The sequence below is a fragment of the Rattus norvegicus genome, chromosome 14 (assembly GCF_021556685.1).
Source record: "Rattus norvegicus strain SHRSP/BbbUtx chromosome 14, alternate assembly SHRSP_T2T, whole genome shotgun sequence".
Taxonomy (NCBI): Eukaryota; Metazoa; Chordata; class Mammalia; order Rodentia; family Muridae; genus Rattus; species Rattus norvegicus.
This window is the reverse complement of record NC_141547.1, coordinates 91,924,940-91,950,228: the sequence shown is the minus strand read 5'-3', so window position 1 is coordinate 91,950,228 and position 25,289 is coordinate 91,924,940. Positions and strand designations below refer to the sequence as shown.

Here is a 25,289-nt window from a genome sequence, read left to right as displayed (position 1 = left end):
CAAATGTACTTAACGGATATTTATAGAACATTCTATCCTAAAGCAAAAGGATATACCTTCTTCTCAGCTCCTCATGGTACTTTCTCCAAAATTGACCATATAATTGGTCAAAAAACGGGCCTCAACAGGTACAGAAAGATAGAGATAATCCCATGCATGCTATCGGACCACCACGGCCTAAAACTGGTCTTCAATAACAATAAGGGAAGAATGCCCACATATACGTGGAAATTGAACAATGCTCTACTCAATGATAACCTTGTCAAGGAAGAAATAAAGAAAGAAATTAAAAACTTTTTAGAATTTAATGAAAATGAAGATACAACATACCCAAACTTATGGGACACAATGAAAGCTGTGCTAAGAGGAAAACTCATAGCGCTGAGTGCCTGCAGAAAGAAACAGGAAAGAGCATATGTCAGCAGCTTGACAGCACACCTAAAAGCTCTAGAACAAAAAGAAGCAAATACACCCAGGAGGAGTAGAAGGCAGGAAATAATCAAACTCAGAGCTGAAATCAACCAAGTAGAAACAAAAAGGACCATAGAAAGAATCAACAGAACCAAAAGTTGGTTCTTTGAGAAAATCAACAAGATAGATAAACCCTTAGCCAGACTAACGAGAGGACACAGAGAGTGCGTCCAAATTAACAAAATCAGAAATGAAAAGGGAGACATAACTACAGATTCAGAGGAAATTCAAAAAATCATCAGATCTTACTATAAAAACCTATATTCAACAAAATTTGAAAATCTTCAGGAAATGGACAATTTCCTAGACAGATACCAGGTATCGAAGTTAAATCAGGAACAGATAAACCAGTTAAACAACCCCATAACTCCTAAGGAAATAGAAGCAGTCATTAAAGGTCTTCCAACCAAAAAGAGCCCAGGTCCAGACGGGTTTAGTGCAGAATTCTATCAAACCTTCATAGAAGACCTCATACCAATATTATCCAAACTATTCCACAAAATTGAAACAGATGGAGCACTACCGAATTCCTTCTACGAAGCCACAATTACTCTTATACCTAAACCACACAAAGACACAACAAAGAAAGAGAACTTCAGACCAATTTCCCTTATGAATATCGACGCAAAAATATTCAATAAAATTCTGGCAAACCGAATTCAAGAGCACATCAAAACAATCATCCACCATGATCAAGTAGGCTTCATCCCAGGCATGCAGGGATGGTTTAATATACGGAAAACCATCAACGTGATCCATCATATAAACAAACTGAAAGAACAAAACCACATGATCATTTCATTAGATGCTGAGAAAGCATTTGACAAAATTCAACACCCCTTCATGATAAAAGTCCTGGAAAGAATAGGAATTCAAGGCCCATACCTAAACATAGTAAAAGCCATATACAGCAAACCAGTTGCTAACATTAAACTAAATGGAGAGAAACTCGAAGCAATCCCACTAAAATCAGGGACTAGACAAGGCTGCCCACTCTCTCCCTACTTATTCAATATAGTTCTTGAAGTTCTAGCCAGAGCAATCAGACAACAAAAGGAGATCAAGGGGATACAGATCGGAAAAGAAGAAGTCAAAATATCACTATTTGCAGATGACATGATAGTATATTTAAGTGATCCCAAAAGTTCCACCAGAGAACTACTAAAGCTCATAGACAACTTCAGCAAAGTGGCTGGGTATAAAATTAACTCAAATAAATCAGTTGCCTTCCTCTATACAAAAGAGAAACAAGCCGAGAAAGAAATTAGGGAAACGACACCCTTCATAATAGATCCAAATAATATAAAGTACCTCGGTGTGACTTTAACCAAGCAAGTAAAAGATCTGTACAATAAGAACTTCAAGACACTGAGGAAAGAAATTGAAGAAGACCTCAGAAGATGGAAAGATCTCCCATGCTCATGGATTGGCAGGATTAATATAGTAAAAATGGCCATTTTACCAAAAGCAATCTACAGATTCAATGCAATCCCCATCAAAATACCAATCCAATTCTTCAAAGAGTTAGACAGAACAATTTGCAAATTCATCTGGAATAACAAAAAACCCAGGATAGCTAAAGCTATCCTCAACAATAAAAGGACTTCAGGGGGAATCACTATCCCTGAACTCAAGCAGTATTACAGAGCAATAGTGATAAAAACTGCATGGTATTGGTACAGAGACAGACAGATAGACCAATGGAATAGAATTGAAGACCCAGAAATGAACCCACACACCTATGGTCACTTGATTTTTGACAAAGGAGCCAAAACCATCCAATGGAAAAAAGATAGCATTTTCAGCAAATTGTGCTGGTTCAACTTGAGGGCAACATGTAGAAGAATGCAGATCGATCCATGCTTATCACCCTGTACAAAGCTTAAGTCCAAGTGGATCAAGGACCTCCACATCAAACCAGACACACTCAAACTAATAGAAGAAAAACTAGGGAAGCATCTGGAACACATGGGCACTGGAAAAAATTTCCTGAACAAAACACCAATGGCTTATGCTCTAAGATCAAGAATCGACAAATGGGATCTCATAAAACTGCAAAGCTTCTGTAAGGCAAAGGACACGGTGGTTAGGACAAAACGGCAACCAACAGATTGGGAAAAGATCTTTACCAATCCTACAACAGATAGAGGCCTTATATCCAAAATATACAAAGAAGTCAAGAAGTTAGACCGCAGGGAAACAAATAACCCTATTAAAAAATGGGGTTCAGAGCTAAACAAATAATTCACAGCTGAGGAATGCCGAATGGCTGAGAAACACCTAAAGAAATGTTCAACATCTTTAGTCATAAGGGAAATGCAAATCAAAACAACCCTGAGATTTCACCTCACACCAGTGAGAATGGCTAAGATCAAAAACTCAGGTGACAGCAGATGCTGGCGAGGATGCGGAGAAAGAGGAACACTCCTCCATTGTTGGTGGGATTGCAGACTGGTAAAACCATTCTGGAAATCAGTCTGGAGGTTCCTCAGAAAATTGGACATTGAACTGCCTGAGGATCCAGCTATACCTCTCTTGGGCATATACCCAAAAGATGCCTCAACATATAAAAGAGACACGTGCTCCACTATGTTCATCGCAGCCTTATTTATAATAGCCAGAAAATGGAAAGAACCGAGATGCCCTTCAACAGAGGAATGGATACAGAAAATGTGGTACATCTACACAATGGAATATTACTCAGCTATCAAAAACAACGAGTCTATGAAATTCGTAGGCAAATGGTTGGAACTGGAAAATATCATCCTGAGTGAGCTAACCCAATCACAGAAAGACATACATGGTATGCACTCATTGATAAGTGGCTATTAGCCCAAATGCTTGAATTACCCTAGATCCCTAGAACAAACGAAACTCAAGACGGATGATCAAAATGTGAATGCTTCACTCCTTCTTTAAATGAGGAAAAAGAATACCCTTGGCTGGGAAGGGAGAGGCAAAGATTAAAACAGAGACTGAAGGAACACCCATTCAGAGCCTGCCCCACAGGTGGCCCATACATATACAGCCACCCAATTGGACAAGATGGATGAAGCAAAGAAGTGCAGACCGACAGGAGCCGGATGTAGATCGCTCCTGAGAGACACAGCCAGAATACAGCAAATACAGAGGCGAATGCCAGCAGCAAACCACTGAGCTGAGAATAGGTCCCCCGTTGAAGGAATCAGAGAAAGAACTGGAAGAGCTTGAAGGGGCTCGAGACCCCAAAAGTACAACAATGTCAAGCAACCAGAGCTTCCAGGGACTAAGCCACTACCTAAAGACTATATATGGACTGACCCTGGACTCTGACCCCATAGGTAGCAATGAATATCCTAGTAAGAGCACCAGTGGAAGGGGAAGCCCTGGGTCCTGCTAAGACTGAACCCCCAGTGAACTAGACTGGTGGGGGGAGGGCGGCAATGGGGGGAGGGTTGGGAGGGGAACACCCATAAGGAAGGGGAGGGCGGAGGGCGATGTTTGCCCGGAAACCGGGAAAGGGAATAACACTCGAAATGTATATAAGAAATACTCAAGTTAATAAAAAAAAAAAAAAGAAAGAAAGAAAATAAAAAAATTACAAAAACAAAAAAAAACATAAAAACAGCAACAACAACAACAAAAAACAGAGTTGTCTCTTAAAACAAGTCAGCACTGAGCTCCTGGGTAACACCTGATGGTTTCTGCTCACATAAGCCTACAAGAAAAGGTGAAGCCTAAGTGATCCCATGAGCTCAGCAACATCAACAAGCTTCACAAGGAATCATGGGAAACAATAAATTGCTGCTCTTTTAATCCACTAAATTTTATATGTTTTATATAATAGATAACCAAAACACAAGCATGAAGGAGCATGAAATTAACACACGGATGAAAATGTGGTTATCAATACATATGATTTTTACTTTATGGTTTTTTCATCTAAAATGCCATGCCACATAAAAACTAGAACTAGGGATTATCATAAATCTGTGCTAAGAATTCTAAAGCTGGTGTCTCCTAAATTCTAGGATGCTCCTCTCTGTAGTAAAGATATATGTAGCAGTATTAGCAGTGTGATGGAGTGTGGCAAGCAAAAACAAAGCAATAATTGCAACAAAGCAATTATTGGCAATTTGGACTTGTTATACTACAGAAAATGCGAAAATCAATATAAAATCTCAGTTGTCTCACACTAGAAAGCTACTATCCCAGGTATTAATATGGTCATGTGTACTTCTTAGAACTTGACTATATAAAATAAAAGCATGACCACCTCTCCATAGATCATTATTAGCTTCATGGTAACTAGAATCTTTATCCGTCATCCATCTTGTTTCCCTTGGTCAGTTCTGATGAAAAACTCAAGAGACAATGTGAGTTAGGGTTGCCGTACAAGAAAATAAATTAAAAAAAACTCAGACACAGCAGTGTTATTCTTGTGTCCAGATGTTTTTCCCCAGTTTATATCATAGAATGAATGTTTTCTTCATCAGTTAAATCTTTTGATAGTTGTCTGATCATAAGATAGACTCAATATTGTATAGATGATGCATAAAAGTTACAAATTTGTGGATGATATTGATAAGTAATTCATACTTTGATTAATGTTCCATTATGTAATAATTGTAAAGGAGAAAAAACATATGCTAATAGTCCCAGTAAGTTTAAATACTAAGTGATAACATATGACACAATTTCCTAGTTCACGATTAACTCAGAAAACAATAGCCAAAAGGCTCTTAGATTTCTCTCCTCCAGACAATAAAGAAACACCAAAATCAGAAGACATGTATGTGTGGTCAAAGAAACTTTGAGCAAAGACAAGAAGGTTGAAACCAAGTCCAAGATTCACTAAAATTTTGTTCATTCTAAAGTATATCTATTTGGAAATTATATGAATCTCTGTATAAGAGACACTAAAGACTTCTCCTGAAAACTCTTAGAACTGATAAATAGATTCATCAAAGTGAGAAGACACAAAATTAATAGACACACACACACACACACACACACACACACACACACACTAGACTTCCTGTATAACAATGGTATATGAACAGAAAAAGAGATCAGGGAAATAATCTCATTCATGTATCCTGCAGCTTTTGAATAAATGTAACCAACTATGTAAAAATATATAAATAAAATTATAGAATGCTGTAAGAAAAAATTGAGGAAGATACAGAAGGAGAGAAGGACCTCCCACACTCATTGATTGGTGGAATCAATATAATAAGGCTATCTTAACAACAGCAATTTCAAGATTTAATGAAATACTAATAAAAATTTCAGTGTCATTCTTTACAGTAATTTTTAAAAATTAAGCTCACAAAGAAGTAGAAGAACCCAGCACGTCAGAGAAATCTAGATGAAAAAGTATACCACTCTGTCAACTTACCTAGCTTTATGTTATACTACAGACTATCCAAAGGAAATGGGCATGGGTGTCAGTGGCACAAAAGCAGATGCATGGATCAAAAGAATTGAAGTCCCAGACACAAAGCCACATAACTAAAACCACCCAAATTTTGACAAGATGCCAAGAGCAAAAATTAAAGAAATTATACCATAAACAAAGAAAATGGTCCTGGAAAAACTGGGCATCTACAGACAGAAATTAAAACCTTGTTTCTCTTGTCACACAAAATTCAATTCCCAGTGTACCAAGGTATAAGACATGAATGTCTGAAACTGCTAGAGGAGTAAGTAAGGAGTAAATAGGCATAGTGTAAGGGCTTTCTGAATAGGCATCCAATACTCAGAAAATGAAGCCTGTCTACAGCCTTACCACCCTGAACACGTCCAAACTCATCTGATCTTGGAAGCTGAGTGGGGTCTGGCCTGGTTAGTACTTGGATAGGAAAACTGACTGGGAATATTTGGTGCTGTAGGCTTAAGATAAAAAAGTTAAGAAAAGGAAAGAAAGCCTATAATTACAAATGGCTTTTTTTATGGAAAGGAAACTGTCAATCGAGTGAAGAGATGGGACAATCTCTACCAGATTCATATCCAACATTGGACTGATATCCAGAATATACAAAGAACTCAATAAATGAAACATTCAACAAAGAAACAATCTGATCAAAACTTGGATCATGTACACCAAGCTGCACACCTTCTACAAATGTTTAGGGGTCCTAGACCCAGCCTATGCTCTCTTTCTGAGCCTGCGTGTGCCCAGGTTATTTGACTCTATAGGTCTTCTTGGGGTCCTTGACCCTTCTCACTTTCTTAATACTTCCCCTGACTCTTTCGCAAGACTCCAAAGTTCCACATAATGCTTGACTGTGAGCTTCATGTCAGTCCCCTGACAATTGGAGCTGGGACTGTCACTTACTCTGCTGCCTGCCTTTGGATCCTTTTCTCTAATTTAGGATTCTTTGGCCTCAGAGGAAGAAGATATACTTAGTCCTGCTGAGATGATGTGTCAGGGTGGGTTTGTACCCATGATGTGATTCTCCTTCTCTAAGATGAAGAGGATGTTAAAGGGAAGATGAGTTATGAGGTGGGACTGGGAGGAGTGGAGAAAGAGGAACTACAATAGGGATGTAAAGTGAATTAATTAATTAGCTAATTAATGAAAGAAATTGGATCATATAACTGAACACAGAGTTCCCAAGTGAAGAAATATGAGTACAAATTAAAACTGCTTTGAGATTCCTTCTCACAGCAATCAGTTTAGCCATCAAGGAAGAAAATGGCAGCAAATGCTGACATGATTGTTGGGAGAGAGAAATGTTCATCTACCATTAGAAAGAGTGTATAAAGATACAGTCACTATGGAAATCTGTGTGGATGATTCTCAGAAAGCAAGAACTAAAACAGCTATATGATCCAGCTCTTCCCCTCATGGCCACATATTCAAAGGACTGTACATTCTCCTACTTGCATAAAACAACCTCACTGCTGATATACTTACAGGTATGAAACTGAATCAGCCTGATCATCCATCAATTAAGGAATGGAAAGTAGAAGGGTTGTAGATACACATAGTAGAATTTTATTCAGCTGTAAAGAAAAATGAATTTTGAATAAAATAGATGGAGCCAAAGGACGTAATCCAGAATCAGAAAGACAAATTTCACATCCTCTCATTCATATGTGCAGCTTTTCAATTTGTATGTTTAATTTGGTCTCTTTATAGATGTTAGAAATATAGAAATAAGTCATAAGAAGTTAAAGGAAAGAGAGTGAAGGCAGGAAAGGAATAGTAGGTGCTATGAAAAAAGAGGGTGGAATACTGAGGGTTAATGTTTTATACAGAGATTGTAGCAGAAGCAGGGAAATTACAGTGAATGGGGCTTGTTAACCAAATAGTAAGGGTGCATGAAAACCATTATGGAAATAAACTATATCCTATTTATTAAAGGTGATTATTAGTAAAGGTACTTAAAAGTGTGATAAAAGAGGAGAGATCTGAACACAGGTGCCTTGCATAGGTAAACAATGCTGTCCCCAGAAGACATGGTTCATCAAGTAAGTATGTCCAATGCCAGGTATGAGCATTCTATTTGAATTATTTGTCAGGAAGGCCCCAAAGAGTCCCTAAACAACACAGGATATTATTACTCTTAGATGCCTTCCATAATTAGACAGTAAGATCATTTTTGATAATCACATGTATATTTTTGGCATGAAATAGAAAAATCAAACTGTAACTGCCCTAAAGGCCTTCCTTCATTACTCCTTGCTATCATATCATGGGGAAGAACTGTGCATGTCAAAGAGAGAGAAAATCTCCTCTGATATTATCCAGTAATGAACCACAAATGCTGCATAATGACTGTCAGACAAGATGTGGCCATTTGTGCAAAGTAATATGAAGGTTACAAAGGTAACAAGCTACTTTCTGATTATATTCACGGCCTGATTGTCAAGATAGAATTCAAGACTTTAATCCTGGTCAAGGTCCTTGGCATACGTAGTCATAGGACCTAGTAGGGATGAAGGGGGATCCAATGCTGCTATGTTTCTACATAGGCGTGTTGTTGAACAGCCTTCTAAATATTCATGCTTACATACATGGACTCATGCTACTCTCTACCTTAATCATTAAAGTTTCTACAGTAGTCAATAGTTAAGGCAGAGACTCATGACTAGCTAAAGTGTTTAGAGTAAATGATTATTGGGTGCTTACCTGTAATTGGGATATCAATATCAACCCCCACATCATAAGACTCTAGGAATATTATGAAAGAGTGCGAGAAAAGCATTTAAGAGTTAGAGCATGAGGAAGACTGTTTTGAAACTCTATCTTCTGATATGGCATATTTGTTGGGCTTATGAGTTTGCAGCAGCTATGGTCACTTGCAAAGGCCCGTGGAAGATCAATACAACAAGATCACTCAACATTCCTACAGATAGCACCAACTGATCTCAGTGAACTACAATTGGGAGGGAAGTGTTGGGATGTATCTGGATGAATTAAGGGGGAGGTAATATCAACATATATTACATAGCTGTATAAACTTGTCAATGAATACAAATACATATCCTTAAATTTAAAATAAAAGTGTATGCTTGAATTCAGAACTTACATATTTCCCAATTTTATGAGCTTATTGCTGGTGTGGGAAATTGTTTAAATTTTAAGTGTCATAGTCACTTTAGAAATGTTTAGAATGCAGCCTATCGTATGCATAAGAATCAAGCATAGGATACTATGAAAATGATGAATTTCACTTGAAAAATGGTCCAAAATTGTCCCAGAGGAAGAGACATTTGCTCTGTCTTAAGTACTGCTTTATAATTGGAGAGCATAAAATGGAAAATGGATAAGGCACTCCGGAGGGAGAGCAGTTGAAAGGGTAAGCTCCCTACAGACTCAGAAGTGATTCTACATAGCTCACTTATTAAATGAGATCGGGCCAGTGAGGACCAGAGCATGGAGGATTGCATGGCTCCGAAGAACTGAAATGCTGCACTAACAGGCTAAGAGCTTATGAACAAAGCTATGGAGACATAAGCTATCTGCTTCTCAGAGCCAAACCAAACAAGCTGGACAACAGCAACAGAAACACATTCTCCTCCACTGCAAGGGAACGTACTCCAGGACACTGCTGGCAAATGAATTTTCAACATGTTTTAAAAGATAGATAGCATACAAAGAGCATTTCTAACCAGAAGAAATAGTTGTGTAGTCATAACAGAAGAAACAGGGGAAAATGCATAAATCTATGTAAATTAAATAACAGCAATGCATCAAAGAAGAATCAGAGAAAATATTATTAACTATTTGAGAATGACAAGGAAAACACATCTTCCCAAAACATGTGTGACACAGTGAAATAGATAGAATTGATAACTGTAGAAAGAGATAAGGCTAAATTTATATATGATACATATATGTGTATACAAGCACACATACACACAGATGTGCACATGCGCGCATGCACACACACACACACACACACACACACACACACACACACACACAAATTAAGCCACTAGAGGATATCTTTTGAATAGTCAGTCAGGGTAGTCCAACTGACACCCACTATATATATATATATATATATATATATATATATATATATATATATATATAAGAGAGAGAGAGAGAGAGAGAGAGAGAGAGAGAGAATATCTATGTAGCTCTTGATTACCTCTCAGTCTTGAGGGTGGTCTCTCTTGCTGAAGACACTTGAGAAACAAGACTTTGATGATTAAAACTGGATCTGTCCTGCAAGCTTCTTTTCTGCCATCTAGATTCCAGAGTTCCAGAAAATACTGTGAAAGCTGCAAAATGAACAAAGCATTAAACAGCTCCACCCAGTTACAAAATTTATGAACCACAACAATTACCAGCATGGCAAAATACTCATTAACGTACAAAAAGTGGAACACCTATCCATGGAAACCAACAGCTAATTAGACTTAAAGCCCATAAAACAAGAAGGAAATCATCTCTGGTACTAGAAACCTATTAAGCTTCCTGGGGCTAATAAAGTCATGGACCTTGGAATATAATTTACTATTGCCATTTTCCAAAGAAGCATATTTCCTCACTATGATCTAAATATTATCCTTATACCCATAGAAAAGTATGGTTACCACTCCTAATCATAGATATCTTTCTTGCAGCATTGGAGACATCACAGAAACCAAGAACTGGACACAATGCCGAGAGCAACAGATAATGAGGAGCTCAGCCCCATTAGATACATCTACACCACTGATCCTGTATCTATGGGTCAGAAAACATCATGGAAGAGATGGTAGAAAGACTGTAAGACACAAAAAAGTCTATAGTGAAACTGTCTCTCATAAAAATGGCTGTACAAAGAAGACTAGAATGACAGCAGTGTTAATGGACATGTTACCAATGTGGAAGAAAGAGAGTTTCATGGAGTCCTTTCCCTAGAAAGAAAAACTACTACAGGTAACTGAGTCCTCTAGGAAAAAGGAAATTAGCCTTTCTTCTTTATAAGCACCCTTATTGCCTGCCCAATGCAAAGCAGTCAGCCAATATAGACAAACAAACACAAGTGAACTTAGTAAATTGTATTTTAATATTTTCATGCATGCACACATTTTGTGTATGTGTAAAATAATGGATGTACTTTTTTGTGTGTGTGGTGTGTAAAATAATAATATGAGAAATAGAAGCTATCAACTTGAGGGTCAGAGGTACATGTAAGGGGCTCAAGGAAGGATAGCTAGAGGAAGCTAGAGAAAAGAAACACAGAATGAAATATTTAGAAACATTAAAAAAGTAGTGACCTCAAATAGTAATCTAACTTATATGGAATAAACTGAAACAAGATCCAATATGAAATAAATGATAATATAAAGTAATGAAGATTAGATCATGGGTAAATTACATAAAAATGAAAAATATCAATCAAACCAATAATTCATTATCTGAAAGAATCCACAAGATTAACCAACTTTCGTTGTTAAATGGACTAAGAGAAAAACAAGAAAGAATAGTACTGGGGGAGAAAAGAGAGAGGGGGGTCTCAGAGGCCGTAGGACTCGGGTGAAGATGGCGGCAGCCGAGGCCGCGAACTGCATCATGGAGGTTTCCTGTGGCCAAGCAGAAAGTAGTGAGAAGCCCAATGCTGAGGACATGACATCCAAAGACTACTACTTTGACTCCTATGCCCACTTTGGCATCCACGAGGAGATGCTAAAGGATGAGGTGCGAACCCTCACGTACCGCAACTCCATGTTTCACAATCGGCATCTCTTCAAAGACAAGGTGGTGCTGGATGTGGGCTCGGGCACTGGCATCCTCTGCATGTTCGCTGCCAAGGCAGGGGCCCGCAAGGTCATTGGGATCGAGTGCTCCAGTATCTCTGATTATGCTGTGAAGATTGTCAAAGCCAACAAGTTAGACCACGTGGTGACCATCATCAAGGGCAAGGTGGAGGAGGTGGAGCTGCCTGTGGAGAAGGTGGACATCATCATCAGCGAGTGGATGGGTTATTGCCTCTTCTATGAGTCCATGCTCAACACTGTGCTGCACGCTCGTGACAAGTGGCTGGCACCTGATGGCCTCATCTTCCCAGACCGAGCCACCCTGTATGTGACAGCCATTGAGGACCGACAGTATAAAGACTACAAGATCCACTGGTGGGAGAATGTATATGGCTTTGATATGTCCTGCATTAAAGACGTGGCCATCAAGGAGCCCCTGGTGGACGTGGTGGACCCAAAGCAGCTGGTCACCAACGCCTGCCTCATAAAGGAGGTGGACATCTACACAGTCAAGGTGGAGGACCTGACCTTCACCTCCCCGTTTTGTCTGCAAGTGAAGAGGAATGACTATGTGCATGCACTAGTGGCCTACTTCAACATCGAGTTCACCCGATGCCACAAGAGGACCGGCTTCTCTACCAGTCCTGAGTCTCCATACACACATTGGAAGCAGACTGTGTTCTACATGGAGGACTACCTAACAGTGAAGACCGGCGAGGAGATTTTTGGCACTATTGGAATGAGGCCCAACGCCAAAAACAATCGTGACTTGGACTTTACCATCGACCTGGACTTCAAGGGTCAGCTGTGTGAGCTCTCTTGTTCCACCGACTACCGGATGCGCTGAGGAGGTGCCAGGCTGGCCCTCCTGCAAAAGGGGGCTCAGGGGCTGGGCTTGGGGGATTGGAGGGTACATCGTGGCTGTGTTTTTCATAACTTATGTTTTTATATGGTTGCGTTTATGCCAATAAATCCTCAGCTGACCGTGAAAAAAAAAAAAAAAAAGAATAGTACTGGGAAGATGGCTAAATGGGTAAAGCGCTTGCCATAAAAGCTTTATGACGTGGGTACAGGTCCTCGGCACTTGTACCTAAGAGTTGAAGTAGGGTGAACATGAAACCTCAGCAGGATGAGCAGCTATGTGTTGATCTGATGGACTTGCTGGCCAGTCTACTACAGATTGAGCAAGAGACCCTGGCTCAAAGAATAAAGTGCAAATTAAGAGAAGAAAGCACTTTGTGTAGAACTCTATCTTCCACTCTCCCACACAAAGTACAACATAGACACATACATAAAATCATACATATATACAAGCACACACACACACACACACACACACACACACACACACACACACACCCCTAAGAGTAGGAGGCAGACAGGTAGGAAGGATGGAAGGAAGGAAAGGAAGGAAGGAAGAAGGAAGGAAGAAAAAGTAAGATACAGATTATAAAGTCTAGAATGAAAGCCGAGACATAACTCCCAATGGTGCCAAAGCAATTAATATGATCAAGGATATTCCGATACTTTATTTTGTTTGGGATTTTTTTTACACAGTATCTCACTCTCTTGCTCAGACTTGTCTTAGGTTCATCATGCATCAGCCTCCCAAGTGATTGGATAACATTCCAAGCCAAAAATTGTGATTAGCTAGATAAAATGGACAAATTAGTGGAGACACAAAATCTATGAAGACTAAGTAATAAAGAAATAGAAATTCAAACTATACCCATGAGTAGGAAGGAAACTTAGCTATTCTTTTCTCCAGTAATAAAGCCCTGGACATGGTGGCAACCCCAGTTGATTCAATCAAGCATTTCATGAAAAACGAATAACAATCAATTTCAAGTCTTTCAAAAAGTTTAAGAGGAAAGGACACTCCCTAACATAGATGAGAAATTCAACACGAACTTGAAAACCCACAGTATGAAAAGTAGATATCAAGGTGACATCTTTTATGCTTATCAGTACAAAGACACTCAACAAAATTCTAACATTCACAGCATATTAAATTGTGCAGCATATTAAAATGACTGTATATCATCACCAATAGAAATGCATTCTTAAAATGTAAGAATGGCACAGCACGCGGAAATGGCCAATGTAATACAGCACATGAACAGAATAAGGAGGTAAATAATTATTTCTACTGACACAGGAAAAGATTTGAGAAATCAATACTCCTTCATGATAAAAATGTTCAACATCTAGCAACAGAAAGAAAATACTTTCATATAATAAAAGCCATTTTGGAAGTTCCTGTGGTGTACTCATTCTCAATATTGAATGTTTGCTAAAAGCTTTTCTTTTACGAAATAAATAAAGCAAGAAATCCATTCTTAGTACACATATTCATCATATTACAACAAGTTCAAGTCGAGCCATCAGAGGGAAAAAATAATGCAAACTGAAAAGAAAAAAGTAAAATTACCTCTATCCACTGAAGACATGATCTGATATCGAGAGAGTTCCAAGGAGTCAACCTTAATAAATCCAACAATGTCACAAATACAAAATTAGGAAACAGAAATCAAATATATTTTTATATAATAAGGACAACATACACTTGAGTATGTCAATATTGAAATAATATTGAGATGTCATTAAACACAGAAATTAACCATGGATAACTCAACAAAATCTGTAAAGTAAATTGAAAGATGATTTGCATAAATTGAAACATTTCATATGCCTTTCTTTTTCACCTTGTTTCTTTTATTTTACATAATTACATTATTTTCAAGCTCCCTTTCCTGCCTCAAAAACCCTTGCATATACCCTTCATTAATTTATTTCAAATTCTTGCCCTCTCTTTTCCTTAACTGTTGTTACATTTTTATTAATTGTTGTTATATGTTACACGCATATATATGTATATTTATACATATATAGATAGACATATATGCATATATATGTATATGTATACATACACACACATTCCTATATATATATAGACTGCTCTGTGTGTACAATGTTTCATGTGTATGTTTTTGGGGTTAATAGTTTAGTATTGGGTAACCAATTGGTGTGCTCTTCCATTGAAAAGACTATTTCTCCTGCTTTCAGCATTCCTTATTTGACTGTTTGATTTCAGAGGTAAGCTAGACCTAATTGTACTTAAGACCTTCTCAAAAAGATATCATGTCTGGTACTGGAAACTTATTCAGCTACCCAGGACTAATGAAGTCATGGAGTTTAGTAGAGAACTGATAACACCAAATTTTACCAAAACAGCATAATCTGTGTTCTAAATATCTTTCCTTATAACCACAGAAAAGTGTAGTCCTTACCCTTTCTCAAGAAAATTACTATTTAAGACAAATGTAACCACTAGAGTAAACATAACCAATCAGCATGCGGACCTGTGGAGCTGTGGAGCTCAGTTCCAATAAATACATTTACAAGAAAATTAGTAATTTTTAAATACCAACATAACACAGTGATTTAAATTTTATTGAGATTTTTATCAAAATCCCAATAATGTTTTTGATCAGCAAGCATGAATTTAAAATAAAACAGAATTTAAAGGAACAGAAGTCAAGTTGATCTTGAACAAAAGCAAAAGTGAGGAATTCTCATGTCTTCATTTTGAAACTGATTGCCAAGCCACAGAAATAAAACTAGTGTGGTACTGACATCAAGACAGACATTGAAACCACTGATCAGACAAGATATCCCAGAAACAAGATATCCTCTCACACAGAATCAAGTGATTTTCTTTAACAATAACAAGAGGAGAACATCTGATGCCATTTCAAAAATAGAGCTGAAAAACCTTGATATCTATATGGAAAAAATTAATTTTATATAACATCATATTCATATATATATATACATATATATATATATATATATATATATCATCACAAATTGGTAGAAGCAGACAAAATAAGCCAGATACCATGAGAAGTTTTTTGGCATCTCTCCCCATGAAGTGAAGATTAGCAAACATTACATGGCATATCAATGCAAGAGCATCCTCTCGCTATTGGTGGGATTCTGTTTATATTCATTCTATACATCATTCATCTTCGCAGGTATCTGCTTTCAGCAAACATCATACGCCCTCTCACAAGACACCATCCATGAAAACATCACACAACACACCTCAGTTATTAAAGAAACCAGAAATTTCCACTCTAGAAGACAAATGTATTTATCAAGATTCTAGAAGCTGATAAGTCCAAATGAGAGCAGTTTTAGTGGGAAGGGTTGATGCTAAGACAGAGTTTGGTGGCTACATTCTCTAAGGGGAGAAATGCTAACTCTAGACAGTAAAAGGCAGAAGGGCAAAGAAAGACATGAACTCTGCCTACCAAGCACTTCAGTAGGAGAACAATCCCACTCACAAGAAAGCAGCCTTCTATGCCTAACTGTCTACTAAATACCCCATTTCTTAATATTATCGCATTGGCAACACCTGAACTCTAAAGAACACACATTCACACTATAACACGGAAGACCATTGAAATATCATGTAAGTAAAATAAGCTAATAATGAAAGCCAAGTGTCATGAAACCACAATAGATGAGTTGCCTAGAACACTCAGATTCATGGGAACAAGAAATCCAGTGGTTTTGTCCACAGCAGAGGAAAGGAGAAATAGTTGATTACTGAGGACAGAACTTAAGTTTTAAAATGAGAAGAATTGTGGAAATGGATTCTACAGAATGAGAAAACTTAATACTAAGGAAGACAAATCAAAAATGGAGAAGGTTATATGTTATAGGTTATAAAAATGGTAGTAGGCTATATGTTATGTGTATTTTACCACAAAATCAGCTATACTTAAACATGGTAGTAGAGAAAATTTAAAGCAAAGAATGATATATTTTGGGAAGACAGATCATCAGCATGAACACAAGTAAAAAAGAAATAAACTGGCCAATTTTGAAAAAAGGAATGAAGGCATGAAAAAAATTGCTACCTCAGTGAGGGGATACCTTACCCTCCATAAATCCTAGTGGGAGACAAGTAGCACGAGCTCATGATAGTGTGAGAGGTGACCCAGAAGAGAGGTAGACAGTTGCAGATTGTGTCCTGACAATCAACTGAAAGCAGCCATGTTACTAACAAGAAAGAAGAGGAACCCATAGGCAAGGATGTGGAATCATTCTATTCAGTGAGCTGAAGGGAAACTTTCATTGGAAATTGTCCAGTGGTTGCTGTTTGTACACACACACACACACACACACACACACACACACACACACACCAACATATAATAAGAAATAAGTATGGACACTATAAACAAACCAACTAAACATCCCAATGGAACACTGACTCCATAATTTCCAAGCTACAGAACTGTAAGTTATAAGGCTAATTCTATGAAAGCCTGCTGTAGCTACCTGGGTTGATAAAAAGAGTCTAATGGTCAGAAATGCTTCAAGTTGAAAAAGCATGTTAAGACAGATGGAAAGACAAACAGACAGATGGACAGACAGACAACAAATCAAAAGATCATGAATGAAATCATGAGCCAGTTATGACTACAATATTGAAGAAATAATTCTAGAGGGAATCAGTGATTTACTCAAGGTCACCATGAAGCCAAAGGTACATGTCATTCCTGGAACAAAAATCCTTCACCAAAGCTTTCCTTATATACTAACTTTAGTGACGCCTTCATGCTTATATAAATAATATCTACAACTTTGTAGAAATTAACATAATTTGTCCTTTTTTAAAGATGTATTTATTCTACACAATTATGCTGTGGCTGTCTTCAGACACACCAGAAAAGGGCATCAGACCTCATTACTGATGGTTATGAGCCACCATGTGGTTGTTGGAATTTGAACTCAAGACCTCTGGAAGAGCAGTCAGTGCACTTAACCATTGAACCATCTCTCCAGCCCCATAATTCATCTTTTAAAATCAGACTTTTGCTGTGACGTGAAAATTTGGGCAATCCTAACACCTCGGCATCCATGATGCTTAGATTCCAAGCATGACCCACCATGTCCAGCTGGAGTTATTATCTTTGGTGTTATTAATTTGCAAATCATGACACTTTTAGACAGGAATCCTAGAAGAGCAAACCTTAGAATACCAATTTTTTTTTACATTTTTTTTCTTTTTTTTATTTTTCTTTAATTTTTTTATTTTTTTTTATTAACTTGAGTATTTCTTATATACATTTCAAGTGTTATTCCCTTTCCCGGTTTCCGGGCAAACATCCCCCTCCCCCCTCCCCTTCCTTATGGGTGTCCCCCTCCCAACATTCCCCCCATTGCCGCCCTCCCCCCCACAGTCTAGTTCACTGGGGGTTCAGTCTTAGCAGGACCCAGGGCTTCCCCTTCCACTGGTGCTCTTACTAGGATATTCATTGCTACCTATGGGGTCAGAGTCCAGGGTCAGTCCATGTATAGTATTTAGGTAGTGGCTTAGTCCCTGGAAGCTCTGGTTGCTTGACATTGTTGTACTTTTGGGGTCTCGAGCCCCTTCAAGCTCTTCCAGTTCTTTCTCTGATTCCTTCAACAGGGGACCTATTCTCAGTTCAGTGGTTTGCTGCTGGCATTCGCGTCTCTATTTGCTGTATTCTGGCTGTGTCTCTCAGGAGCGATCTACATCCGGCTCCTGTTGGTATGCACTTCTTTGCTTCATCCATCTTGTCCAATTGGGTGGCTGTATATGTATGGGCCACCTGTGGGGCAGGCTCTGAATGGGTGTTCCTTCAGTCTCTGTTTTAATCTTTGCCTCTCCCTACCCAGCCAAGGGTATTCTTTTTCCTCATCTAAAGAAGGAGTGAAGCATTCACATTTTGATCATCCCTCTTGAGTTTCGTTTGTTCTAGGGATCTAGGGTAATTCAAGCATTTGCCCTAATAGCCACTTATCAATGAGTGCATACCATGTATGTCTTTCTGTGATTGGGTTAGCTCACTCAGGATGATATTTTCCAGTTCCAACCATTTGCCTACGAATTTCATAAACTCGTTGTTTTTGATAGCTGAGTAATATTCCATTGTGTAGATGTACCACATTTTCTGTATCCATTCCTCTGTTGAAGGGCATCTGGGTTCTTTCCATTTTCTGGCTATTATAAATAAGGCTGCGATGAACATAGTGGAGCATGTGTCTCTTTGATATGTTGAGGCATCTTTTGGGTATATGCCCAAGAGAGGTATAGCAGGATCCTCAGGCAGTTTAATGTCCAATTTTCTGAGGAACCTCCAGACTGATTTCCAGAATGGTTTTACCAGTCTGCAATCCCACCAACAATGGAGGAGTGTTCCTCTCTCTCCACATCCTCGCCAGCATCTGCTGTCACCTGAGTTTTTGATCTTAGCCATTCTCACTGGTGTGAGGTGAAATCTCAGGGTTGATTTGATTTGCATTTCCCTTATGACTAAAGATGTTGAACATTTCTTTAGGTGTTTCTCAGCCATTCGGCATTCCTCACCTGTGAATTGTTTGTTTAGCTCTGAACCCCATTTTTTAATAGGGTTATTTGTCTCCCTGCGGTCTAACTTCTTGAGTTCTTTGTATATTTTGGATATAAGGCCTCTATCTGTTGTAGGATTGGTAAAGATCTTTTCCCAATCTGTTGGTTGCCGTTTTGTCCTAACCACCGTGTCCTTTGCCTTACAGAAGCTTTTCAGCTTTATGAGATCCCATTTGTCGATTCTTGATCTTAGAGCGTAAGCCATTGGTGTTTTGTTCAGGAAATTTTTTTCCAGTGCACATCTGTTCCAGATGCTTCCCTAGTTTTTCTTCTATTAGTTTGAGTGTGTCTGGTTTGATGTGGAGGTCCTTGATCCACTTGGACTTAAGCTTTGTACAGGGTGATAAGGATGGATCGATCTGCATTCTTCTACATGTTGACCTCCAGTTGAACCAGCACCATTTGCTGAAAATGCTATCTTTTTTCCATTGGATGGTTTTGGATCCTTTGTCAAAAATCAAGTGACCATAGGAGTGTGCGTTCATTTCTGGGTCTTCAATTCTATTCCATTGGTCTATCTGTCTGTCTCTGTACCAATACCATGCAGTTTTTATCACTATTGCTCTGTAATACTGCTTGAGTTCAGGGATAGTGATTCCCCCTGACGTACTTTTATTGTTGAGGATAGCTTTAGCTATCCTGGGTTTTTTGTTATTCCAGATGAATTTGCAAATTGTTCTGTCTAACTCTTTGAAGAATTGGATTGGTATTTTGATGGGGATTGCATTGAATCTGTAGATTGCTTTTGGTAAAATGGCCATTTTTACTATATTAATCCTGCCAATCCATGAGCATGGGAGATCTTTCCATCTTCTGAGGTCTTCTTCAATTTCTTTCCTCAGTCTTGAAGTTCTTATTGTACAGATCATTTACTTGCTTGGTTAAAGTCACACCGAGGTACTTTATATTATTTGGGTCTATTATGAAGGGTGTCGTTTCCCTAATTTCTTTCTCGGCTTGTTTCTCTTTTGTATAGAGGAAGGCAACTGATTTATTTGAGTTAATTTTGTACCCAGCCACTTTGCTGAAGTTGTTTATCAGCTTTAGTAGTTCTCTGGTGGAACTTTTGGGATCACTTAAATACACTATCATGTCATCTACAAATAGTGATATTTTGACATCTTCTTTTCCGATCTATATCCCCTTGATCTCCTTTTGTTGTCTGATTGCTCTGGCTAGAACTTCAAGAACTATATTGAATAAGTAGGGAGAGAGTGGGTAGCCTTGTCTAGTCCCTGATTTTAGTGGGATTGCTTCAAGTTTCTCTCCATTTAGTTTAATGTTAGCAACTGGTTTGCTGTATATGGCTTTTACTATGTTTAGGTATGGGCCTTGAATGCCTATTCTTTCCAGGACTTTTATCATGAAGGGGTGTTGAATTTTGTCAAATGCTTTCTCAGCATCTAATGAAATAATCATGTGGTTCTGTTCTTTCAGTTTGTTTATATAATGGATCACGTTGATGGTTTTCCGTATATTAAACCATCCCTGCATGCCTGGGATGAAGCCTACTTGATCATGGTGGATGATTGTTTTGATGTGCTCTTGAATTCGGTTTGCCAGAATTTTATTGAGTATTTTTGCATCGATATTCATAAGGGAAATTGGTCTGAAGTTCTCTTTCTTTGTTGTGTCTTTGTGTGGTTTAGGTATAAGAGTAATTGTGGCTTCGTAGAAGGAATTCGGTAGGGCTCCATCTGTTTCAATTTTGTGGAATAGTTTGGATAATATTGGTATGAGGTCTTCTATGAAGGTTTTATAGAATTCTGCACTAAACCCGTCTGGACCTGGGCTCTTTTTGGTTGGGAGACCTTTAATGACTGCTTCTATTTCCTTAGGAGTTATGGGGTTGTTTAACTGGTTTATCTGTTCCTGATTTAACTTCGATACCTGGTATCTGTCTAGGAAATTGTCCATTTCCTGCAGATTTTCAAGTTTTGTTCAATATAGGTTTTTATAGTAAGATCTGATGATTTTTTGAATTTCCTCTGAATCTGTAGTTATGTCTCCCTTTTCATTTCTGATTTTGTTAATTTGGACGCACTCTCTGTGTCCTCTCGTTAGTCTGGCTAAGGGTTTATCTATCTTGTTGATTTTCTCAAAGAACCAACTTTTGGTTCTGTTGATTCTTTTTATGATCCTTTTTGTTTCTACTTGGTTGATTTCAGTTCTGAGTTTGATTATTTCCTACCTTCTACTCCTCCTGGGTGTATTTGCTTCTTTTTGTTCTAGAGCTTTTAGGTGTGCTGTCAAGCTGCTGACATATGCTCTTTCCTATTTCTTTCTGCAGGCACTCAGTGCTATGAGTTTTCCTCTTAGCACAGCTTTCATTGTGTCCCATAAGTTTGGGTATGTTGTATCTTCATTTTCATTAAATTCTAAAAAGTTTTTAATTTCTTTCTTTATTTCTTCCTTGACCAGGTTATCATTGAGTAGAGCATTGTTCAATTTCCACGTATATGTGGGCATTCTTCCCTTATTGTTATTGAAGACCATTTTTAGGCCGTGGTGGTCCGATAGCACGCATGGGATTATTTCTATCTTTCTGTACCTGTTGAGGCCCGTTTTTTGACCAATTATATGGTCAATTTTGGAGAAAGTACCATGAGGAGCTGAGAAGAAGGTATATCCTTTTGCTTTAGGATAGAATGTTCTATAAATATCCGTTAAGTCCATTTGGCTCATGACTTCTCTTAGTCTGTCGACATCACTGTTTAATTTCTGTTTCCATGATCTGTCCATTGATGAGAGTGGTGTGTTGAAATCTCCCACTATTATTGTGTGAGGTGCAATGTGTGCTTTGAGCTTTAGTAAGGTTTCTTTTACGTATGTAGGTGCCCTTGTATTTGGGGCATAGATATTTAGGATTGAGAGTTCATCTTGGTGGATTTTTCCTTTGATGAATATGAAGTGTCCTTCCTTATCTTTTTTGATGACTTTTAGTTGGAAATTGATTTTATTTGATATTAGAATGGCTACTCCAGCTTGCTTCTTCTGACCATTTGCTTGGAAAGTTGTTTTCCAGCCTTTCACTCTGAGGTAGTGTCTGTCTTTGTCTCTGAGGTGTGTTTTCTGTAGGCAGCAGAATGCAGGGTCCTCGTTGTGTATCCAGTTTGTTAATCTATGTCTTTTTTTGGGGAGTTGAGGCCATTGATATTGAGAGATATTAAGCAACAGTGATTATTGCTTCCCGTTATATTCATATTTGGAAGTGAGGTTATGTTTGTGTGCTTTCATTCTCTTTGTTTTGTTGACAAGACGATTAGTTTCATGCTTCTTCTAGGGTATAGCTTGCCTCCTTATGTTGGGCTTTACCATTTATTATCCTTTGTAGTGCTGGATTTGTGGAAAGATATTGTGTAAATTTGGTTTTGTCATGGAATATCTTGGTTTCTCCATCAATGTTAATTGAGAGTTTTGCTGGATACAGTAACCTGGGCTGGCATTTGTGTTCTCTTAGGGTCTGTATAACATCAGTCCAGGATCTTCTGGCCTTCATAGTTTCTGGCGAGAAGTCTGGTGTGATTCTGATAGGTCTCCCTTTATATGTTACTTGACCTTTTTCCCTTACTGCTTTTAATATTCTTTCTTTATTTTGTGCGTTTGATGTTTTGACAATTATGTGACGGGAGGTGTTTCTTTTCTGGTCCAATCTATTTGGAGTTCTGTAGGCTTCTTGTATGCCTATGGGTATCTCTTTTTTTAGGTTAGGGAAGTTTTCTTCTATGATTTTGTTGAAGATATTTACTGGTCCTTTGAGCTGGGAGTCTTCACTCTCTTCTATACCTATTATCCTTAGGTTTGATCTTCTCATTGAGTCCTGGATTTCCTGTATGTTTTGGACCAGTAGCTTTTTCCGCTTTACATTATCTTTGACAGTTGAGTCAATGATTTCTATGGAATCTTCTGCTCCTGAGATTCTCTCTTCCATCTCTTGTATTCTGTTGGTGAAGCTTGTATCTACAGCTCCTTGTCTCTTCTTTTGGTTTTCTATATCCAGGGTTGTCTCCATGTGTTCTTTCTTGATTGCTTCTATTTCCATTTTTAATTCCTTCAACTGTTTGATTGTGTTTTCCTGGAATTCTTTCAGGGATTTTTGTGTCTCCTCTCTATGGGCTTCTACTTGTTTATTTATGTTTTCCTGGAATTCTTTCAGGGATTTTTGTGTCTCCTCTCTATGGGCTTCTACTTGTTTATTTATGTTTTCCTGGAATTCTTTCAGGGATTTTTGTGATTCTTTCAGGCATTTTTGCGATTCCTCTCTGTAGGCTTCTACTTGTTCTCTAAGGGAGTTCTTCACGTCTTTCTTGAAGTCCTCCAGCATCATGATCAAAAATTTTTTGGAACTAGATCTTGCTTTTCTGGTGTGTTTGGATATTCCATGTTTGTTTTGATGGGAGAATTGGGCTCCGATGGTGCCATGTAGTCTTGGTTTCTGTTGCTTGGGTTCCTGCGCTTGCCTCTCGCCATCAGATTATCTCTAGTGTTACTTTGTTCTGCTATTTCTGACAGTGGCTAGACTGTCCTATAAGCCTGTGTGTCAGGAGTGCTGTAGACCTGTTTTCCTCTCTTTCAGTCAGTTATGGGGACAGAGTGTTCTGCTTTCCGGCGTGTGGTTTTTCCTCTCTACAGGTCTTCAGCTGTTCCTGTGGGCCTGTGTCTTGAGTTCACTAGGCAGCTTTCTTGCAGCAGAAAAGTTGGTCTTACCTGTGGTCCCAAGGCTCAAGTTCGCTCGTGGGGTGCTACCCACGGGCTCTCTGCAGCGGTAGCAACCAGGAAGACCTATGCCGCCGTTTCCGGGAGCTTCAGTGCACCAGGGTTCCAGATGGTCTTTGGCTTTTTCCTCTGGCGTCCGAGATGTGTGTGCAGAGAGCAGTCTCTTCTGGTTTCCCAGGCTTGTCTGCGTCTCTGAAGGTTCAGCTCTCCCTCCCACGGGATTTGGGTGCAGAGAACTGTTTATCCGGTCTGTTTCCTTCTGGTTCTGGTGGTGTCTCAGGCACAGGGGTCCTGCTGCTCCTGGGCCCTCCCCCATGGGAGCCCAGAGGCCTTATACAGTTTCCTCTTGGGCCAGGGATGTGGGCAGGGGTGAGCAGTGTTGGTGGTCTCTTCCGCTCTGCAGCCTCAGGAGTGCCCACCTGACCAGGCAGTTGGGTCTCTCTCTCACAGGGTCTGGGGGCAGAGAGCTGCTGTGGGCCGGGATCCGCGGTTGTGGGACTTCCGGTAAACACAGAACGTGCCCGGTTCTACAGGAATTCTGCTTCCGTGTGTCCCAAGCTCACCAGGCAGCTTTCTTGCAGCAGAAAAGTTGGTCTTACCTGTGGTCCCGGGGCTCAAGTTCGCTCGTGGGGTGCTACCCACGGGCTCTCTGCAGCGGCAGCAACCAGGAAGCAGAATACCAATTTTTAAAAGAAAATATCTATTTAACCCATGTAGATATATATTTGTGAGTATAGCTCAGTACTTATAGGGCATACAGCCTTAGAAAACATTGATCTCAGCAACTTTCCTGCAAAAGTTTGGCAATTAACATTTGCTTGTTGAAAACACCAAATTCTATTAGATGGGCAGGAACTAGTAGCACCTTCAGCTCATGTATAATGAGCTTATACTGCTTCAAGTTGTTGTCCTGGAGCTTATTTCCTTTCTTAAGAGAACAGAACATTTGGTTCCTAGATTTCAGTTCCACACTGTGTATCTCTTACATAGTCAACAAATTTGGAAAACTTGGAAACTGTTTGTTTTTGAAAATTATGATGAGGGAATAATGTCTCATCTCCTCCCAAGCTTACTGCAAAATATTCTTACCCAATTAACCTATAGATAAAAGATATAGATAAGTGACTGAATAAGACAAACCTAGCATGCCAGGGTCAGTCCCGATGTCAACAGATTAGGGAAGCTGTGACCATGAGGCAGGGATTGTCTTGTGAGAGTGAGAACTGTCAGATGATGGTAGTGATCATAAAGAAGGACTACATTAAGGATCTTAGCACAGAGTCCTAGAAAGAAGAACCATGGGATCAGAGTCTTTACGGTAAAAGCTAAAGGGCCATGGAGCCTCACATGAAACAAAAATCAGCTAGCCTAAGGACAGTTTTGAATATAAACAGTTGTTTAGTGTGAGCATGTTGAAATTTTCCACATGTCCCAGGTTTTTACCCTAGTAACATCTCTGTCATGAAGT

At 38.8% G+C, this 25,289-nt stretch overlaps 1 protein-coding gene across 1 annotated transcript; it reads left to right on the top strand.

The window, feature by feature from the left end:
- Window positions 1-11,423: 11,423 nt before the first annotated feature.
- Prmt1l1 (protein arginine methyltransferase 1 like 1) lies at window positions 11,424-12,518 on the top strand. The gene has a single exon (XM_087584591.1). It carries the CDS (start codon window positions 11,441-11,443, stop codon window positions 12,500-12,502), a length of 1,062 nt encoding a protein of 353 aa, XP_087440717.1. The 5' UTR covers window positions 11,424-11,440; the 3' UTR covers window positions 12,503-12,518.
- The last annotated feature ends 12,771 nt before the right edge of the window (window positions 12,519-25,289 follow it).